The following is a 16,241-nucleotide window of genomic DNA, read 5'->3' as shown; positions in this document are numbered from 1 at the left end:
CCCTCGTGCTGTTTTCGTGAGTTCTGATTGGCCACGCCTTAAATATTGGAACACACCAAGCAACGAAAATAGGACGCTGTCAATTACGCAAAACCAGTAGCCCAGCTCGTACAGCTACTACTATCCAGTTTGAATTCGAGTGAAGAAACTAGTAGTAGATCCAGTATGACTCCTAGCTTACAATATTGTAAGAAATATTGTTCCGTGTGCGGCGGGCTTAAATCTTTATCCAATTTTTGGTCACATACATGCACATGCGTACGCACTCACACACTTGCACGTCATCGTTACGTTTTTAAAAATGTCCATCGCTGGAACTTAAATTATGCATGCTAAACAATCCGAAGTAGGCCTCGAAGATAAAAGAAAAGTTACTTAAATGGCAAGTGCAAACAGATAATATTCTCATGAGGTGAAGTCAACGAGGTGTGCAGGTTGTGTCCTACTCAGGGGCGGTGGTTCATTACAGTATTTTTTTTTATTTTATCAACTTGGGGTACGGGGCACTGACGCTTTACTGCCTCTTGCGCTGGCGGAATCGTGACGTCCCATGCGCACACGTGTGTCGCTGGTGGGAGGTAGAGGTTGGTGGTGAGAAGAGGGTACCAGGGCAAAAAGGGGTGAGGCTCAACGGGCTTGTGGGAGGGTAAACTACGCAGTAACACAACACACAACCAACTATGGTCAACAACAATTATGGTCATTTATAAAGCACAGACATCTCAAGATGCCCCCAACCCTAAGAATTGAAATTAAGTAAGAACACTAATTTATTCCCAGGGCTTCTTTTGTTGATTCATTTTTATCGTGAAAATGTACTAAACTGTCGATATGGAAGGCAAAAAAAAGCAAGCTGAAATGCAAGAAGTTGAAAGTTGGGCTATGCTTGTGTTGCATTGTGTTTTTGCATCACGCATGGTTTATGAACGAGTATTTGAAATCGTCTCTACTGAACCTTTTTTTTGCACTGTACGTTTCTTGCAGAGTTTGTAAACCCGGCCTGAATTTTTAGCCATTTCCCAGATGCAGGAACTCAGAAAAATGACTTCTAGTGAGTGACTGCAACACAATAAGTTAGTCAGCAAAAAACGTAGATTTTTTTATATTTGTACAACCTTTTACAATAAAATTTTGCTACAAAACCACAAAATAAAATTTACTTGGTGCAAAATTCAAATAAATTGTTTGTGATGAATAATGATGGCATGCAAATTTAATAACTTAACATAGGGAGAGTTATGCCAAATCTGAAAAATAATCTACATAATTAAATAATTACATAATTGGTAGGTATAATTTCAATTCAAGAAAAATATGAAGTAATATGCCAAAAAAATTTTGTTATGTATTCAAGGTTATTTATTGTATGATCTCGATGTTGAAATACAAATTGTAATAAAATATTATTTATTTCTTTAATTTTATAAATTCTGAAAATTAGACAGATACCAATGAAATTAACGTGAATAAGTTTGTTCCATCAATACTAACATCTGTGGCAGCTATAACAGAATTGGTAGTAGACAAGCATAATAACAACATGAAGATCTTGCAAGAAACTTTTATTTTATTTCATACATAAACTCATATTTTATTAGCTTATTAGGTAAGATACACACACACAAAATATTTCTGTTTTATTATGTCACGCTGTTTCTGGAGGGGGAAACCTTCTTCGGGACAAAAACCCCCTCTCAAGCAATAAAATTCAGCAACTACACGTCTACATAACCAGCAAATGTGATCACCCTATCTCCTATCACATCATTCTGAAACACAGCAGATTACAAACTACTCCCTGACACAATTGTATTTTCTGTATAATGATGAAGTCCCTGTATCTACTTAAAAGTCTAACAAGACCTCCTCCAAACACTTTCATTCTGAAAATATATACCAAAAACTCTTACATTAAGTGTGATAAAATTACACAGTGGGACCCGAAATTTCAGAGTGGCCAACTAGATTGTTGTGAACACATTACACTGTACTTATTACAATAATTTTTGTATATTTGAAAACTAAACAAACTACATACACATTTATGAGAAAATCTTACACATATAGGTATTCATTCAACATACATTTACAAGTGTATGAATTTTTCACCAACCTCAAAAAACCCAAGTGGAAATTTGTTGTAAGAGAAGTAAATTTACCTCACTTTAAGTTCAAAACTCTCTTTCTTACTATCAAAATTAAAGTTTTCGAAAATCCTTCTAAAAATTGATTAATTATTAGAAGCTCTTCGTCACAACAATAAAACCACAAAGTCTTCAACTTAACAGAGGGCAGTAATTATTTTTTGGGAATTTTTTATTGTACTTACACATTTTTTTATGAAAACTAATACGTAATACATTTTTCACTCATTACCTACTACCTCATCAGTCATGGGTAACACAATAAGCACATAAAATGAAGAGACAACCAATTCATCATTTTAACAAAACTTCAAGAAGAGCCTTTTAAAATTAATTACAATTACTTACCTTCCAAACTAAGTACTACTGATGTTACGCATAACTATTTAAAAATATTTCATGACCGTCATCTAAATAAATACAAGCAAACTACACACATTTGCAAGTTTAAAAAATCCATAGGGATTTTAAATTTGATTTAAGAAACAGACCCATAATTTTTTACAGTGGTATAAAAGTCACAAGATTTCTAGGGCCATATATATTGTAACATAAAACCTATTTACCACTGATGATGGGGCAGTTCAAAGTTTCCTCTTCAATTAACCTCTCTAAACTCTAACCATGGATATCCTAGTATGAGACTGTTACTTAAAATGAATTTATGTTAAGAGAATCAGTGGTTTATGGATGTGTTTACAGAGTAGACTACCAATTATCCGGGCTAATGACTGTCAAGGGGTCCAATGATAACCGAAAAACGTGGTTAAAGCAATGTCAAAAATAAATGTTTAGTTAAAATGTTTTTATACCAACTAGACAAAACTGTATAAGGTTTTATGTAATAGGTACTAAAGTGTTAGACATAATTCACAGAAAAAGTTGCAGTACATAACACTAAAACATAGCCACATTTCACGTTGCTGTGTTTTAGGTCTAGCTGGTGTATATATATATATATATTTTTTTTTTTTTTGTTGAATGACAAGTACCACTCATTATTGTTTATAATTTGCTCTCGCAGTTTCGAAGTTCATGATGCACAATAACACCAATTATGTACTCACTGTGTTTGGTAGCATTTTTCATCTTCAATAACAGCATGAACTGCTCTTTCACAGCAATTAAAAAAAAAGTGAAATGTTATATTTGTGTTTTTGGTTTATGGAAGTGAAATATGGCACAGTTATCCCGCAAACCGGATAACCCGCACCCGGATAATCTGAAGTTTACTGCAGTGTTTGTTAATTCAGTGGTTTTTTTAACTTTACGTGCTGCTTACTAGCAGCACCCAGTTTACCAGTTGGCTGCTAGCTTCTGGAGAAGCGATAGTAGTTATTTCGACCATCATGGCGATAAGTTGTGCTATGGTTGAAAGTGAATCGTTGGTAATTATTCCACTATTACCTGGATTTTACTGTCTTTTACGTGTACCTGTTTCGACAAAAACCGGTGGTTAGCTAAACGACTGCCACTGCTAGCTATTCTGGTGTACAGTGTATTGAGTCCAACACTCAACAATTAAGAGTAATTCTGTTTTTCCCCCACACACATTCAAACAATCTATAGTGATAGAAACTACCACTTATCTCGTTTCAGCGACTTCCATGACGGGACTCTCATCGTAACAGGCAGAATTTTCTCTGCACATTTTTCGCTCTCAACTACACGACAATGCAAGACACCCAGCCCAAAAAAAAAAATACATGCAGAATAATCAATGATTTTTTTTTTTTTTTTTTTTTTTTAATGCTGATATGTGTAAAGGCAAGGATGAGGAATCATGGACGTTGTATAATATATATATTTTTAAAATTTTTTCGATAGGTTTAGAAGAGACCTGCGTCAAAGTGTGAAACAATAAATTTGGGCTAAACCGTTAGTGTAACACTGGCTTCCGTTTTCCTCAATGAAGGTAAGTGAAAGTAGACTAAAAACTAAAACAAGAATAAATATAAGATGAATGGATTTCAGGATCTTTAAATAACATTTTATTACAAAAATTTTTGTATCACAAGATAATTTTTGTATGTAAAATGCAAATTTAAAAAAAAATGAGAAAGATTTACTATTTGAAAGGAGCATGCCCATTTTTATATTATAAATCCAATAATGATTCAGACATAATTAAAATATTACGAATGTTTACATTTACTGTGCGACTATATACAGGCTTCCCGATCATTCAAACGCCACAGTGGGTGTTCTGGTACACAAACCCCCTTACCTTAACAAAAAAAAAATGCAGTAAAATATGTTTGGTGGGGATGGGAGGGGGAGAATGAGTTTCTCTACCAGACTTTTTTTTACGAAGAAAAAAGCTTCAGCAACAAATCTCAAAAAGATCTCTTATCTTTACATTTTGCAAAGCTAAGCTCAGCTGGCAAAATAAACCAATCTATATGTGGCTTTTTAGATTTGCAATATCCAAAATCAAGCATTATTGATTGTGATTGCAGATACTTCTTGACTGTTGTGCGTAAAAAATGGCATTTTTACGAGTTCCAGTGCACAGAAAAGCATTGTGTTCATTATAAAACCAGCAAAATGTTACTGTAACTGGATTGGGAAATACATTTTATTACATATTATATTATCTGTAAACGGAAAATGCAGCTAAATGAGAATTTTTTTTTTTTACGTTAACGAGCATACCAAAGAAATAAATATTCTTACCTCCAAAGTTGTTTAGTGCAAATTTGTTATTGTACAAGAAACAATTACCTATTTTCGAAACAGTGAACAAACAGTAGGGTAAAGACAGAAGGCTCACAATGAAATAACCATAATCCACTTTACGAATAATAATTTTATGGTTCAATTGGTCACAAATGGATATGTTGGTTCCTTTACTCATTAACAAAAAAAATGTGTTATACATTGTGTGTGTGTGAACCCATGAAAATTACTATTAAATTATTTTTAAGGCTCAGCCAGATTTCTACACAGGCAGGAATCGACTATACTACATACCCCTATGCCGCACAATAAGTTAACCAACCCTGAATATTACCTATGTGAATGTGTACAGCCAACCAATAACCAAAAAAATGCAGTCATCCCTTAAACACTCTAGTAAATATTCAACTGTTGCACTTGTTGTCACACAGGTAGTGCAACAAGGTACATTTCAGGATAATAAAAATAGACACGGATGAGATAAAAAGCTGAGTCCACAAGAAAGTAAGCTCTGCAGATAGCAAAGAAACTACAATCTCGCCCTAAATTGTTAAGGAAAAATTTACATTTCAACGCCATAACAGAATACTGAACTGAAAACCTTCAATTTGAATGTATAATCTGTTAAAACATTAATTTTCTTAGGATATAAATAAAGCAAGATGTACTGGGAAATAAATATTAACATTTTATTATGGTCCCACACATTTTCTACACAAATTATGTACCACTGTATTTCATTAATATGTACTGCCTGTGTGTCTAAACCTCACTACTGGTTGTCTACAAATATCTGGTGAATCGGGACATTTTTCAGGACAGCGCAATATATTTTCTAAAAGCATTTTTATATGAAAGGGTCATTTTTATATAAAATAAATAAGTTTAAACATTGTATGAAATAGATCTATTATTTGCAGAAATGTGCCACTTTTAAAGTTAGAAAACTAAAAGGTTTTGAAAAAAAATGCATACTGATTTAAGTGGACATTTCCCAGATATTTATATTTACATTAAAGGCGAAACTGAAAAAAGGCATAAAAAATCAACATGCACGAAAGCAAAAGGCTGATGAAAATTAAAATTTCATTACTTCCAACACCATTACTGTTTATTTCGGGACTTTTTCGTGACTTTTGTGACCAGTCCAGTTCAATGATTTTCATGACATGTGGACATTTAAGACACCCTGCAAAAGCAGTAAAATAGTGGGCTTTATATCTCTAAACTAAGACTGCAAACACTGCAATCAATCAAAAATACATATCATATAAAAAACAAACACAAATGTTACATTGTATAATGAGGAATAAAAGATCAAGACTTACAAAACACTAGCAATTTCTCCCTAATTTAACTAGGGCATCAAGTTATATAAATGACTAGTTTTCTATCTTACATATTTTATAAATGCAAATTATGATAAAAAATATAATACAAAATCAAGAATGTGCATAATTTTTTTTATTATTTTCCCCATCTTTCCGGTTTATTTCCCCCCCCCCCCCCCCATATTTATAGGGTTTTTGTTTACTAAGTAGCTATTTTCTTAAATTACAGACACCAATATTGTAGAAAAATAGCTGAATAATTTTGCACTTTAAAAAAGATAGCACACATATTTGAACTCCGTAAAACAGTGCACTAAATTAAAATCGGGCTGGAAACAAAAACCTACAAATAAATTTTCAGAAATGTTATCAACTGAAATACATACATAGTTGGCAGTAAACATATGAAAAAAATTAATATTTTCTCATATGAAGTTGGAAAGAAACAATAATTAAGCATTTTTAAGGGGGAACATGAGTGAAAAATCATTACTTCACGAGGACCAACAATTGCAAACTAACGTGTTTTAACACAAAATCATCAGGCACAAAAATTATGACACAGGTTTCCTTAAATAACGGCTCTTCTACTTGCTGCCAAACCATGGAGCAAGCATACTTGATGATACAGCTCGGAACTGCGTCAGCAAAATGGTCGATGCAAAAGCAACGTGACGTAAGAAACTGAAAGTAACGTTAAAACTATGACTTCTTTCACAACCCACACCACGCAGCAGAGAAAAAGGGTGCGTCAACGAGACATAACACACGAGTTGCCAACTAAAACCATCCTCAAATCCCACCTTCCGTCAGTTCTGGAAAATACTGCAGGTGCCAATCCCAACCTCAAACCAAAGCTTGCACAGTCAGGTACGGGAAATCTAAACAAAAATGTTGCGGGTTGATCCAAAGGCATAATGCTTTCGTTTGGTTCAAGTCACGGCCGTGCAAAAGTGGACCTTGAGTCTTTTCAGTCTTACCATTCCTCGCTCCGTACCCTCCAGAGCTATTTCTTGGCCAAACTGCAATGAACTTTGATACGGCAGCAGAAAGTATTTATCTAAACAATGCACATTCACGTAAAGCTGTTTTTTTTTTGTCATCCTCTCTGGTGAGACTGGGACTTTATCAGCATCCTGAATCTGCCCTGGGACTGGAGTTAGGATGGGTTCTCAATTATAAAACATCAACGAGTGCATAGCACGTCCACAGTAGACTTGTGCGAAATAGATTCACAATTGAAATCTTACTGTTTATTTCAGCCAATGAAATTTCGCGATGTAACCGTGTTAGTAAATAGCTACAGTAAATACCAAATGATTATCCCGTGACATTTGACCAGCAATTTGTGACACAGTTTTTCAACATATAAATAAATAAGGGTTATATATAAATTTTTTAGTAACCATTCTAACCACGACACTTTTTTTATTTGCAATTTTCGCTAGAGACTTAAAGAAATTGCATTGATTCATTTTAAATCAGGAATTACATATACCTAAGCATTGTAATATCTCGACAATCTTGCCATAATATGATTGATGAACACAAACAGTAGCACCGTGTGTCCGTAACAGAAATTGTAAAGAAAATTTATTTATTTAAAAGAAATATCATTAGGACAATGTAATTGATGCTTAAATACCACAGACTTTATGCTAAGAATATGATTTAATTACTCTAGGCATCACAAATATGACAAGTCTAGAAACAGTTTTGGAATTATATGTGCTTTGCAGTTAACTTTATTTATAAAAGAGCTACATGGAAAGACAACTGAGTTCTTGGTAACGACAATAAGTTGGTTCTTTAGACCATTCGAAAAAGAACATTTTGAGCAACAAACGATGTGTAGGATGGATGTGATGTAGGAATTCTTCGAGTACTAAGTTAAGTTTTAGTACCAAAATTTGTTTGATTTATGAATTGATAAGATGAAGTTCCTAAAAGAGGACAAATATTTCGTCTACTGATAATTTTGCTAGATTTACATATGAAAGTACTACATATTATAGTTCTAGATTTATTGAAGGAGAAATAGGTCTTTACTTCCCGCTCTACGGTCAGACTGAGGATTGTCATGCAGCTAAGAGCTAGTAACACATGAATGGTTTGATGTAAATAAGCCAAAATCCTGAAAAGTGTTTTCGCGATGAGACAGTCTGGGAACTCCAAGAAGAATGACGACGTTTACCATTGAAGTCATTTTTGATACACAATAAGTAAAATTAAACATAATATGAAGTGGGAAGTCTATTTGCAGTAACATGCATATTTTTTTATGTTAGAAAGCTAAAACCTTTCCATAAATAATTTCCACATGATTTGCGTGATCAGCCTCAGATTATTTAAAAAATGTGTGCAAGTAAAAACTGAGGAGAGGCACCCAAAAACAAAATACAAGTTAGTAAAAAGGCTGCTAGAAAAAGAAAATTTCATGACATTCCAGGATTATTACTGTTCATTTAGGGACTGTCATTGACTAGTCCTTCAATGTGTTTACTTTTCCATCGCTTTCTGTACTTCAGTTTCGTTACTTTTTCATGAATTTTGTGGCCTGTGTACACTCTAACCATCGAAACAATCTAATTAAAAAAAATCACAACGTATTCACACTTGAGTGTACACCCAGTCAGTTACCACAGTTTGGCAGCATATTGTCAATCCAAACCTTTATAAAGTTTATTTTTTTGCAAAATGTTGGGCAGACTTATTTTTGGCAAGTTCTCTCCAAGCCTCGTAAAGGAAAACTATTGCTCCTCCTATTTCAGCACACCTCTTAAATTCAACGGTTTTGAAATAGAATTAGCTATCTGCATATAACTCAACCTTTGTTTCAGTTGAGTTATTTTATTTTAAAGTAAAAGGTTCATGTAGGTATTTTTTTACAGTAAGAAAAACAGTCATTAGCATTTTTTTATGTTGTATATTTATTAAATATTTCATTTTAATAAAAACAAATTATAAAATGTTACAAAATAATGACACATTTCACTACCGTATATTTTTATTTTCCTGTACAATTTCGCTTGGGTGAGTCTAGAGGTTTGTTAACTAGACCGATGATATATGTATAAGAAAAATTGTCCCTCAACTTAACACTGTGTTAAAGTTTTGTGTTTGAAAATGGTGGCTGCTAAAATACGTTTATTTTCTTTTACATACATTAGAATAAGTTTGAACATGATGGTGATAGCAACAATTTTTGTGTTTTCATCAATGTAACTGTTTCACGTTTTACACTATTTAAGAGATAATGCAACTGTAACATGGTAATCATTGACAACTGCATTTAAGTACCCGAGTAAAAGATGATTATTACTGACAAAACACCAGAGAATAATTGACCTGTGCCTCGTGAAATAATGGTTTACAAGACAGGTGCTTATAAAAAATGTTTAAAATGAATATGAAAACATGTTCCCCACTTTGCACTTAATTTGTACTTGCTCTCCGACCGTTACAAAATCGTGCTTTTTCTGATCCACGACTGTGGCTACATTTGTGCTGCAACACAATCGATCGGTGCCGGCGAACAGCACTCTTAACCGCACCGTAACACAAAATGTCACACGGTGGGTTCCGGACGAAGCTGGAACGTGGGGGCGACCGTAAGGATCTCGCACCCCGACTCTCGCCACACAAGATGTTCTCGACACCCCCGTCGCGAGGACTCCACTCGCGACGTACCACTCACCTGACGCAGCTGTAGCTGTGCCACTCTCCTCCTCGCGAGCAGGACGTGCAGTGTGACTTTGACAATGCCACGGCACGGCACCTGAGCGCGGATGCTGTCGCCGCACATGCGCTCAGCCATTAGCCTCATGAATCACCTGAAGGTTTCAGATATAAATGATGGATATACAAACTTGCACAAATTTACAAGACGGCCGTGTGTTCCCGCTTTAAAATTTTTACGCAGACGATACAACCATGACACAAACTTACATTAACGACACTGCACAATCACACAAATTTGAAAGTAGGTGGTATACTCAATGGAAACTTGGGTGTTTCCATTTTTTATATTAAAAAGTCATACAGATCCATATAATTTAAATACAACATATAATAAATATCACCTAAAAAAAAAAAAATGTCTGGACGCAGTGTAATCTAATGCTCACAATATATATTTTCCAAAAATAAACAAATATATATAAAAATTATTCTACTTTTAGTAATGCGGATGAAACTGAAGCATACGATGCTTTTTTCAAAAAATTTTTCAAGTTTTGGTCGAAGTATGTATACACATTACTGAATTACTTTCTCGGAAGAAAAAAAAAACACTGTGCCGTGTAAAAAATGATTCTGGGTAAGTATCATGATTGTAATAACCGGTTGGGAGCGCAATGTTTCAGAATTTCTTGAAGATGGAAAAACTGGGTTCGTACGGAGGCGGCCAAGTCGGTAAGGGAACGAGGGGAGAGCAGCGCTAGCTGAAGTGGTGGTAGAGGCCGGACGCGCCCTGCATGCCCTTGCTGCCCAGCGCCCGCAGGACGACGAAGGGGTCCTGGTCGGGGGCCCTGCGGGGGTCGGCCCGGAGCACGCTGGCGTACGTGGCCGAGCCCCCAGCGTCGCCGGCCGCCGCGGGCCGCAGGCTCCCCACCGCCGCCCGGGCGTAGCCCGCGAACGCCCCGCTGCTGCTGCTGCCCGCTCCCGAGCCGTCGCACTGGGGCTGGCGGCGGTACAGGGGGGCGGAGCGCCGCGCCTCCCGCGGCAAATCTTCTGCCCCCCCCGCCGCGCCGCGCCACAGGGCGTCGTCCTTCGCGCTCCCCTGCGGGCACCCGCGCACACACGCCTCACACAGGATCCGTCCCAGCACTCGCCGGGAGTGATCTCGACGAAACCACCGAGAATACAGACCCGGAGCCTCTGCAACGAGAGTCCGGCATCTTGAACACTGCGTAACCTCACCCCGTCCTTTCTACCAGGCCGGTGCAAATACGTACTAGTTTTCTGATGCGATGTTTTGAATATTTTCAAAGTGAAATCGAATTTTGAATATTGTTCTCCGCGAAGCTGTACTATTGTAATAATTTAACGTGCCCGTCCACCTAGCTTGTGAACAGCGTTGCAGAGTGTATGAAATACATGTTTTTACAGAAAAAATTTCTAAATCTGTTTCTGTACGAAAAGAAAACACACTTCGGGCAATGAACTAAATATCTTTTTAAAAATTAATCGCTAGGGGTATGCACTTTTCGTGTTTATTTGTTCACTGAATTCAAGGTTATTTTTCTGGAAAATCTGTGTTATTTTTCTCTGAAAGGGAGGTTATTTTGACTACCAAAATGGATAACAGTAATACCAATTTCATATCTCAAGTGTTGTGAAAGTTGTTTTAACACTAATACACACTAAATACTAAGTACTTAATATTAAAAAAGATGACAAAGAGGTATAATTGAAATTGAATATCCAGTATTTGGAGAAGTATGAAGTCATTTCTCACTTCTTATTTAAATACTTACTGTACTAACTGAATTGTTAACTTCAAACCATTGGCAATCTGGGACCTTACTACTTCAAAATTATTACAACACTTAATCAACACAGCAAACACTATTTAAAATAAAAGTTAGCTTAAAATAAATGAATATCAATTAAAAACAACACAGTAAGTAGGCTACGCTCACAAAGTTGTTCACAGCTCAAATCTTCAAAAGAAAATATGGCCATTGTTGCAAGTTTTGACTCTGTGAGTGTTGTTCTTCTATCCGTCAACACTGTATTGTACGAAGACAAGAACCGTTCACAGTCAAAATTGGTACAAGGGAACCAAATCGCTTCGAAACACTTGGTCGCAAAATCTGGCCTCGTTAATTTCACAACTCTTAAAGCTGTGAGAATGTCTGGGCGATTACTTTCTGAAACCTGCTGGTTCAGTGCCGCTTGCAAATGACAGAAACCTGAAGTTATTTCTTCAGTATCCAGTGAAGTAAATCCAAAAATATTTCTAATATTTTCAACCAGGCTTGGGTTTACTGTTGCTAGGATGATATATTTTGAATCCAATACTTTAAGGTGTTCGAACATTTTTTTGCTGGGATCCTGTGCCATTAAAGAAGTCAACTTTGCTTGGGCTTGTGAAACTACTCTTTGAAGTGACAGTTTTGCTTCTGCTGCCTTAGTTGGGGAAAGAGACTCTAGTGCACTTTGGGTGTTATCAAAGCAAACACCATTTGAAACAGCTGTGTAGCATTCTTTGAGATGCTCCAGTTCACCGTGTAGCAAATGTGAAGTTGGATATGATGAACCCTCCAACTTTAGCATCAAATCCACCAATTCCTTGGCATGCTCCTTTACGAAAATTGCTTGTACATGAACAACTGCCAGATGCTGTTTGCTGAGGGCACTGAAGTATTCTACACCAGCATTCTGAAGCGCTTTGATCTCGTCTTTTTGGCAGAAGTCAGCAATATCAAGCAAATAATCTGCAAGGTAAAACACAGATGTGAACCAAGAGTTCCACCTAGTAATTACAGGAATGGGGAACAAAGGTCGTTTCTCTCCGTATTTCTCTTCTAGGAAACTTGCGTACAGGTGTCGCCTCTTCCTAGTATTCAAAAAAATGTTCTTTACCTTAACAACTGTAAGATTCAGCTCGGACAGTTCTTTAATCCACACCCCACCAACAAGATTGAGTTTATGTGGCCAGCACTGCACATACTGTAAATGATCGCCAACAATGATTTCCAAAGCTTTGCTGCACTTAACCATGTACCTTGCAGTCTGTAACTAAAGATCTCACATTGTCATATTTAATGTCCTACTTATGCAAGGAATCAACAATTGCTCTTGTGCATGTAGTTGCATTAGCTGCAGCTAAAAAATGTAAACCACCCACAACAATTTGTGGCTTATCAAAATCATCAACAAAAAAACGAAATAAAACAACAAACACACACATCTTCCCATACGATCTGTCGTTTCATCACAAAACACATCCACTCGTTTCTCTTTCAGGACTCTCTTTAGGTCTTCTACTCGCTGGTGTGCCAAGTCTTCCACGCATTTTTCTCTCAAAGTACGTGCATTTGGCAAATCACCAGCTCCTTCTATGTACTTATCGAGCCATTTCTTAATGTTGGGATTATCAAGTTTTTGTAAAGGTATATTTGCTTTAATAAAAGCCTCTGTGGTGTCCTTGATGAAGTTAGTCTTGAAATCTGTCTTCTTTGCGATGTTACTGAAAGATGCCGATATCAAACACTGCCGTTTTACACTTTGCTCAGCAATACTTTCTGTTGCCCGTTTCTTATGTTTTTTACTGCCAATATGCTTCGCTCAGGAGTCTTTGCGGTCCCATGTCACAGACACATTACAAAAACGACAGAAAATGGTTTTTTCATCGCTTGCATACAAACCGTGTTGCGAAAACTCTCCGGCCCGTTGTTTGGCAGTCACTACAGGTTTCGGCGTTTTTGTCAACAAAAGTAATCACGGTAAATTAACGCATTTTTGTTAAAAATATTTATGACTTCGGATAAGTATGTAGGCCTACGCCACGTAAGTATTAGAGCACAACTACCACGCCATGCAAGTTCAATTCATACCGTTTACAAGTTTGTCGTATTCAACCACGCGCGGGCACGGCCGTAAACAGTTTTGTTTTGTTGTGACTTCGTGTGAGTGTGCGTGAGCGTGACTGCGCGCGCAGCCTACCGGCTGCCAGCTGCACTGCTGCTGCTGATTGCATCATTGTGTGAGCTCAGCGAGTAACAACGTGTTTTGTAGCTACTGCGTATTTGTTTGATGTTTTGTGTACAAGTGTATCAAACTATACTCACGTCTTTACTTACATCGTTCAAGTTATTAAAAATATTCAATTTCGCCTCTATACATGTTTACACAGTTTTTCTTACCATAAATACTAAAAAAAATCGTCACATGTTCGCGTGTGAGAGGAAGCAGCGCATCGTACTCCAGTTGAATTATGGCGGCTGTATTGTGTTTACTAATTCTGCACTAGGTTAGGCCTACGTTATGGACTTCGTCAGAAGTACGTATTTTTAGCATAGTTTAATCAAATAGTTATGGATATCGGGTTTATTTGTTTTCAAACGTTAAGGTTCGCGTAAAAATAGTGTCCTATAATGTGTATATCGGGTTTATTCGTTATAAATCGTTAAAATTCGCGTAAAAATGATTTTATTGAAAATTCGTGATTATTCGCTTTAAAATGTCAAAATTCACGTAAAAAATCGTTTTATCGCAAATGCGAATTTTGCATACCCCTATTAATCGCCAATCTAAAACAATATTTTAGAACCCCTCGGCATAGCCAAAAGCAAGGTTTTAGTGCTGTCGTATCTTACAAACTATTCACGGAATTTATGTGGCACCATTGTAAGTTCATGCGCTGAACCTTTCTACACACTTTACGCCAATAAAATTATATGGTCACCACATCAAATTCCGAGAGGCAGGAGTACAACTGTGGCATGTTTTGCCCTTGGTTGTCCATCACGTGGATGCGCTCTCGGCCGGAGAACCACCCTCGCCTTGTTTACACATTGTTTTTGTTCTGTCTTACATCATAATGTCCAGCTGTTTCCTTTGAATATTAATTTGTTTTTCATAGATGAAAGAAGAGAAAAAAGGAAACAAGGTTAAGATTACATGCAACTCGTACGAAACAAATTTAGAATACAGGGATGAATAGGATCGGAGGGGTGAATAGGATCAAAAGTTTGTAACATTATATTTTGAAACGTAATACAGCAGAAAATATTATTTATTTTTAAAATAGTTCTAATGGTAGTTCTAATACATAGTTCTATGTACAATTCTTTTTTTTGCTGTCTTACGCTTAAAAATATAATGTTACAAACTTTTGATTCTATTCACACCGCTGATCCTATTCACCCCATTTCACGGTATGTATTTGAGACAAAACACAAAAGTGCACGAAAGATATTATAATAAATTACAGAAAAAAACCCTCAATATGTAAAACTAATGTTAATGAAAATGAAATAACAAATAGCAAGACAGAAGGAGCCTTAAGAAGCCACTGCAGTGTTTCAGGGGCACTACGCAACCCGCGTTAACATCATAAGATTCAATGCTATTTTCATTTTGCTTATAACTAATATAGATTTCGAAATGCTGCTTGCTTGATATGTAAGACAACGATGCTCTCATCAAAGCCCCTTTCTTCAAAAACGTGCATAAATTATGGTTTTATACTAATCTTTACTAATATCCATAGGCTAAGTGTATTGTCTAGGTTTGAACCGTAATTTATGCACGTTTTTTGAAGGAAAGGGGCTTTGACGAGAGCATCGTTTTCTTACATATCAAGCAAGCATCATTTCGAAATCTATATTTAGTTAATTAGTTATAAGCAAAATGAAAACAGCATTGAATCTTATGAGGTTAGCGCGGGTTGCGTAGTGCCCCTGAAACACTGGCGTGGCCTCTTGAGAATTTTTTTTTTCTTTCTCTCATTCGACGACCAGTCCACGTATATTCCCAACATTTTATTTTCGAACATGATCTACCCACGCAAGACAGACATGCCCTGGCGTGGGAACTGCCAGCAGAAGGTCGGGTACTGCCCACGTACCTGCGGGGGCCGGGCCGGGAAGGACTCGTCGCAGTGCGGGGGCAGCCGGCCCGAGGACGGCGCGGCCCGGGAGGCGGGGACTTGCGCGAGCTTCGCCTGGCCGTCGGCGCTCCCCAGCGAGAGCAGCTCCATGAACCTGCCAACCCACCGAGCGCTCCGTGACTCCGACTGCACGTGGGGACAAGAAGACTGCGTGGTGGATTGCGGCAACACCCAAAGGACACTGAAAAGCTCCTCAAAACACTGCATGACACCGAAATGCGGAAAAATGCACGTTATATCACGGAATTCAGCAGTATTTAAACCAAAATTTAATTCAAATCGTAAAAAGAAGTACTTTTTCAATGTTTGAAATTCCAGGTATGTCATTCCCTGACAAAAAATTGTACCAAAGTGCAGGGGTGCAACAACAGGGGGGGGGGGGGGGGGGGGGGGGCAAGGGTATTTTGCCCCTCCTCTGAAACATTGAAGTGGGGGCAAACGGGGGCAAAGAAAGTGCTGTGTAATCAA

General features: G+C 37.1%; 1 protein-coding gene across 1 annotated transcript in view; it reads right to left on the bottom strand.

Annotated features, from left to right (window-relative positions):
- Positions 1 to 1,545: 1,545 nt before the first annotated feature.
- LOC134538284 (probable helicase with zinc finger domain) overlaps positions 1,546 to 16,241 on the bottom strand; it is a 53,322-nt gene continuing 38,626 nt past the window's right edge. The window contains exons 18-19 of the mRNA XM_063379457.1: positions 15,732 to 15,867; positions 1,546 to 10,934 (exon numbers count right to left, since the gene is read on the bottom strand). Coding sequence (XP_063235527.1) covers positions 10,593 to 10,934; positions 15,732 to 15,867 — 478 coding nt within the window. The 3' untranslated portion in view covers positions 1,546 to 10,592. The remainder of the gene's footprint in view (positions 10,935 to 15,731; positions 15,868 to 16,241) is intronic.

Source organism: Bacillus rossius, chromosome 13, assembly GCF_032445375.1.
Source record: "Bacillus rossius redtenbacheri isolate Brsri chromosome 13, Brsri_v3, whole genome shotgun sequence".
In the NCBI taxonomy this organism is placed as follows: Eukaryota; Metazoa; Arthropoda; class Insecta; order Phasmatodea; family Bacillidae; genus Bacillus; species Bacillus rossius.
Note: the sequence above shows the minus strand (reverse complement) of the source record. Positions and strands in the feature narration are given on the sequence as shown.